This window comes from Entamoeba dispar, genomic scaffold (genome assembly GCF_000209125.1).
Source record: "Entamoeba dispar SAW760 scf_1105229458685 genomic scaffold, whole genome shotgun sequence".
NCBI classification, from domain to species: domain Eukaryota; phylum Evosea; order Mastigamoebida; family Endamoebidae; genus Entamoeba; species Entamoeba dispar.
In genome coordinates this window covers 1-4,857 of record NW_001853316.1, presented here as the reverse complement: position 1 = coordinate 4,857, position 4,857 = coordinate 1, and the positions used below count along the sequence as shown (strand labels likewise).

At 26.9% G+C, this 4,857-nt stretch overlaps 3 protein-coding genes across 3 annotated transcripts in view, besides 3 other annotated features; 2 read left to right on the top strand and 1 right to left on the bottom strand.

The window, feature by feature from the left end:
• Positions 1 to 71, top strand: part of EDI_072200 (uncharacterized protein) — a gene marked incomplete at both ends in the record, with an annotated part of 1,553 nt that extends 1,482 nt beyond the window's left edge. Inside the window, one exon of the mRNA XM_001733219.1 lies at positions 1 to 71. This exon is cut by the window's left edge and continues 1,291 nt beyond it. Within this exon, the coding sequence (XP_001733271.1) occupies positions 1 to 71 (71 nt within the window).
• Positions 72 to 1,268: 1,197 nt separating this feature from the next.
• Positions 1,269 to 1,302: a sequence feature (AT_rich).
• Positions 1,303 to 1,900: 598 nt separating this feature from the next.
• On the top strand, positions 1,901 to 3,031 carry EDI_072190 (26S protease regulatory subunit, putative; the record flags this gene model as incomplete). Its single annotated transcript, XM_001734834.1, has 1 exon — positions 1,901 to 3,031. One exon carries the CDS (start codon positions 1,901 to 1,903, stop codon positions 3,029 to 3,031), a length of 1,131 nt encoding a protein of 376 aa, XP_001734886.1.
• Positions 3,032 to 3,330: 299 nt separating this feature from the next.
• Positions 3,331 to 3,453: a microsatellite.
• Positions 3,454 to 3,857: 404 nt separating this feature from the next.
• Positions 3,858 to 3,894: a sequence feature (AT_rich).
• A 310-nt stretch (positions 3,895 to 4,204) lies between these two features.
• EDI_072180 (uncharacterized protein) lies at positions 4,205 to 4,804 on the bottom strand (the record flags this gene model as incomplete). Its single annotated transcript, XM_001734833.1, has 1 exon — positions 4,205 to 4,804. A coding segment is annotated over one exon (600 nt), but the record flags the coding sequence as incomplete, so codon positions are not given.
• Between the last annotated feature and the right edge of the window lie 53 nt (positions 4,805 to 4,857).

Here is a 4,857-nt window from a genome sequence, read left to right as displayed (position 1 = left end):
ACCATGGTCAAGAATTGAAGTTACAGGAGCTGTATTTATTATATCATTATTGCTCTTTATTACTGCAGTAGTATTTATAATAAAAGAATTAGTCACGAATTTTACTATTGCCTAAATACATGTTTTAATTGCAATTATTCCTTTTTTCTATTATTTTGTGTTATACTTGAAAAAAGTTCTAAGTTTTAATTTCTTTTTTAACTGAAGTGGTTATTAAAAGTAATTAAAAAGTAAATTAAATATCGCAAACAAGTGATCCCCCATCATGTGCATTGCAAAATTCTTGATATAATTCTTTAAATTTTTCATCAGTACAATCAGTATCACTTAATGAATATTTCCATTCTCTTAAACATGATCGTTTACCAGTAGCTGTTGGGTTTTTATTTATGCATTCTAAATAATCATCTGAGTATTTTCTCAATGCCCAACTAGCACAAGAAGCATTGACTATAACAATACACAAAAGAAGTACAATCAATGTTTGAACCAATTTCATTTCTGGATCTGTTTTTATTCTTTACTAGTTCTCAAATTCTTTTTCCATCTTATTTGAATTTTACTTGTTATATATAACGAATCTTACTTGCATATCAAATAGAATTGTTATTATTTCAGTTTCTTCTTATTCTTTTCACCATCACTCTCTCTCCAATAACCATGAGACCTCTCTCTGTTCATGAAAAATATGTTATTTAAAAGTGGTTATCTGATATGAAATATCACCAATGGCATCAACTAAAATGAAAGAAACAGCAGAAACATTTATTTGAAAAGAAGTAAAGAATGCAGTTATTACATGTCCAGCATATTTTAATGATTCAAAAAGACAAGCTACTAAAGATGCAGGAACAATTGCAGGAATGAATGTAATGAGAATTATCAATGAACCAACATAACTATTGCATATGGACTTGATAAAAAGAAATCAAGAAAGAAGAAAATATTAATAAATGAACAAGGAAGAGGAACAAATAATGTAACTGTACTTACAAATGAAGAAAGAGTAAATAGAGCTAAAACAACTAATAGAGACGCACATCTTTGATGAGAATAATTTGACAATCGACATATCAACTATTTTATTGGAGAGTTTCCAAAAAAATATAATAAAGATAATAATAGAAATACATAACAGTTAGAAGACTAAGAACAACATGTGAAAGAGCAAAAAGAACATTAGCAAGTGCAAGTGTTAATAATAATGAAATTGTTCATTGTATGAATGAAATGAATTTTATACATCTATACACGAAGTAGATTTGAAGAAATTTAATATTAAATTATTTAAATCAATTATTAGATAGTTTCAAGAGTAATATAAGATGGTAAATTAGATAAAAGGAATATAGACAAATTAGCAATAATGAGATGTAGCGCAATGAATACAAAAGTAGATGAGATATTACAAGAAATCAATGGAAAGAACAAACAAAATAATTCAGCTGAAGCAGTTACACAATGAGCAACAGTGCAAATAACTATTAATAGGAACAAAAAAGAAGAGAAGACGTATTATTACATGGTGTTGCATAAATTAAAATTTGTAAACTATTTCTTTTTTTTGTGTACTCACGAGACATCCTAGCTCTTAGTTCTAAATTGTTATGTGAAAGGAGATAGTAAAGCAGAAATAAGTTTGAATAGCATATAATCAAAATACAATTAGAATAGTTGTTATATTTTTTTGAAGAAATACTATTGAATTTTTTTTATTATTTTATCACATACTCAAATAATAGTAACTTTTTCAGTGTGATAAAAAGAAAAAAATAAAAACTTCAAAAGAAAAAGCACAAAAAAAGGAGAACTACAAAATTAGTAAGTGAGAGAGATGGAAATAGAGAAACAAAGTGAGGAAAGTGCATTGGTCAAATATTATAAGCATAAGATAGATCAAATGACATACGAGTATTCGAGTGAGTTACAAAATCAACGAAGATTAATTTCTAAAAGAAATCAATTAAATGACCAAGTAAGAAGAATGAAAGAAGAACTTCAATTACTTTCGGAACCATCATGTTCAGTTGGAGAAGTTATCAAAGCAGTAGGAAAAGATAAGGTATTAGTTAAATCAGCACAAGAAGGCAAATATGTTGTCAAAGTAGAAGCAGGAATTGATATAAAGTCATTGAAACCAAATCAACGAGTGGCACTAAAAAGTGATACATACAGTATTTGTAAAGTTCTTCCTAATCAAGTTGATCCATTAGTATCATTAATGAGAGTAGAAAAAGTACCAGATTCAACATATGACATGATTGGAGGATTAGATCAACAAATTAAAGAGATTAAAGAAGTAATTGAGTTACCAATCAAACATCCAGAATTATTTGAATCACTTGGAATTGCACAACCAAAAGGTGTATTATTGTATGGACCACCAGGAACAGGAAAAACATTATTAGCAAGAGCAGTAGCACACCATACAGATTGTACATTTATTCGAGTTTCAGGAACTGAGTTAGTACAAAAATATATTGGAGAAGGAAGTAGAATGGTTCGAGAACTATTTGTAATGGCAAGAGAACATGCACCATCTATTATTTTCATGGATGAGATAGACTCTATTGGATCGAGTCGAATTGAAGGAAAGTCAGGAGGAGATAGTGAAGTACAACGAACTATGCTAGAATTAGTTAATCAATTAGATGGGTTTGAACCAACAAAAAATATAAAAGTATTAATGGCAACAAATAGAATAGATATTTTAGATCCAGCATTATTAAGACCAGGACGAATTGATAGAAAAATCGAATTCCCTAATCCAAAAGAAGAAGCACGTTTAGACATTCTTAAGATTCATTCTAAGAAGATGAATTTAGTTCGTGGAATCGATCTCAAGAAAATTGCAGAACGATTGGATGGAGCATCTGGTGCAGAAATTAAAGCATGTTGCACAGAAGCAGGTATGTTTGCACTTCGGGAAAGAAGGTCTCATGTAACACAAGAAGATTTTGAATTAGCAGCTGCTAAAGTAATGAAGAAAGATAACAATGCATCTGTCTCATTACAACAATTATGGAAATAATTTTTTTCTCACTTTCTCGTTTTATTTTTGTTCAATCTAAAAGAAAATCATCTCATATGGATAATTCCATTATTATTTGTTTAATCCCTCCATTTCCTTATTTATCATATGTTAACACCACACAAACAATCAACACTAGCCAATAATTTTAACCAAAAGAAAAATAACAAAAACTATCAGAATACTTAAACACAAAAAATATAGAATAAACGAAAAGAATAAACACTTTTAATTATAAACACTCTATAATATCCAATAAATACTAGAAAATAGGAAGTGAAGTTGTAGTTGTAGAATAGAGAAATAATATAAAGTTAATAAAAGAGAAAGAATGTAAATAAAAAAGAAAGTAATGAAAAGAAGAATAACAATAAAATCAAATATAAAAAAGAAATAGAACAATAAGTTTAATGAATGAAAATTCAAAATGTTATTTTTAATGATTGTGTAAGTAATTAAATAAACAAGAGTGAGAAATAATAAAAAGTATGAAAAGGTATAATACCACAACTATACTATTGAAAAATTATATGAGAAGGCAATCAACTAAATTACTGAAAAAGAAGAAAAAATATCCAATTAAACTTGATTTACTTTTAGTTGATTGATATTGTTTTGGTAGATAACAGATCAAAAAAAATAGTGAATAATTTTTATATGGTTATCTATTCATTAAAACCAACCCGATTATATTTTTCTATAACTGAAAGAAGTAAATAATATTTAAGAATAATACATAACCTTTATTTCGTACACATTTCCTTAGTTTTTAAATTATTTCTATTCACTATACTTCTATAGTTTATCTATTTTTGAATCAATATACATTAATTATTTTTTATTATTAATTATGTTTTTTAATTGAATAGTTAAACTCAATTAATCTTTCTCTTAATACCAACTTGTTTTTTTTTTCATTAAGCATAAAAGCTAGTCATAAGAAAAACACTTTTGCTTTTTGTGTTAATGAAAACTTTTCTTTTGGAATACTTCATATTCTTTTTATTCTAATTTTATGTTCTTAATATTAGCTAAAAAATTTAAAGTTAGTTATGCATCATTTGAACATTATATAAAATAGAAGTTATTAACTCGTTTAAGACTTTATGAATTTATCAACTATTGTGTATTGAATATATTGTTTTTTAAAGAAATGAAAGAAGAAATGAAGATTTAATTTAATGTTTTATCTAAAAAGATAACAGGTTTTCCATTTCCATAAGTAATAACTAATAATGGAAGACAATATGAATAACTCCAATCAGCTGGGTTATCAACGACATATCCAATATCTATGGTTTTGACTTTATCTGATTTAAGGACATAACATAGTATTAGATGGTAATTCCCTTTACAATAACCCATTGAAATGTCAGCTGTTTTTCCAAAATACTCTCCTCTTCCATAAAATTGTCCAGTCCTTCTCATTGGATCAAAACCATCTTTACAGATAGATTGGATGGATGCATCAGAAGTACCATGCCAACAAAAGAAACCAGAGTCATTAACTGAAATGAAATTAACATGCCTCATTCCAATTAAGAATTTTTCAATACATGGATAATGTTGTGTAATAAAAGAGTTAAATTGAATTGAATTATTAGTAGGGATATTATGAATTTTATTTTCCAAAATAAATTTTTGTCCTAAATGAGTAACTTGACCAAGAAATGGTTTACAGAGTTGTTGTTCAGTATAAAATTCTTGAATAGTATAATCCAATACAGTGGATTGATTTATTCCAAAATCAATTTTTCCAAAGAGATTAATTAACTCCCAAATAATATTAAATAATTTGATTTTAGTAAATGGATTATAACATTCAT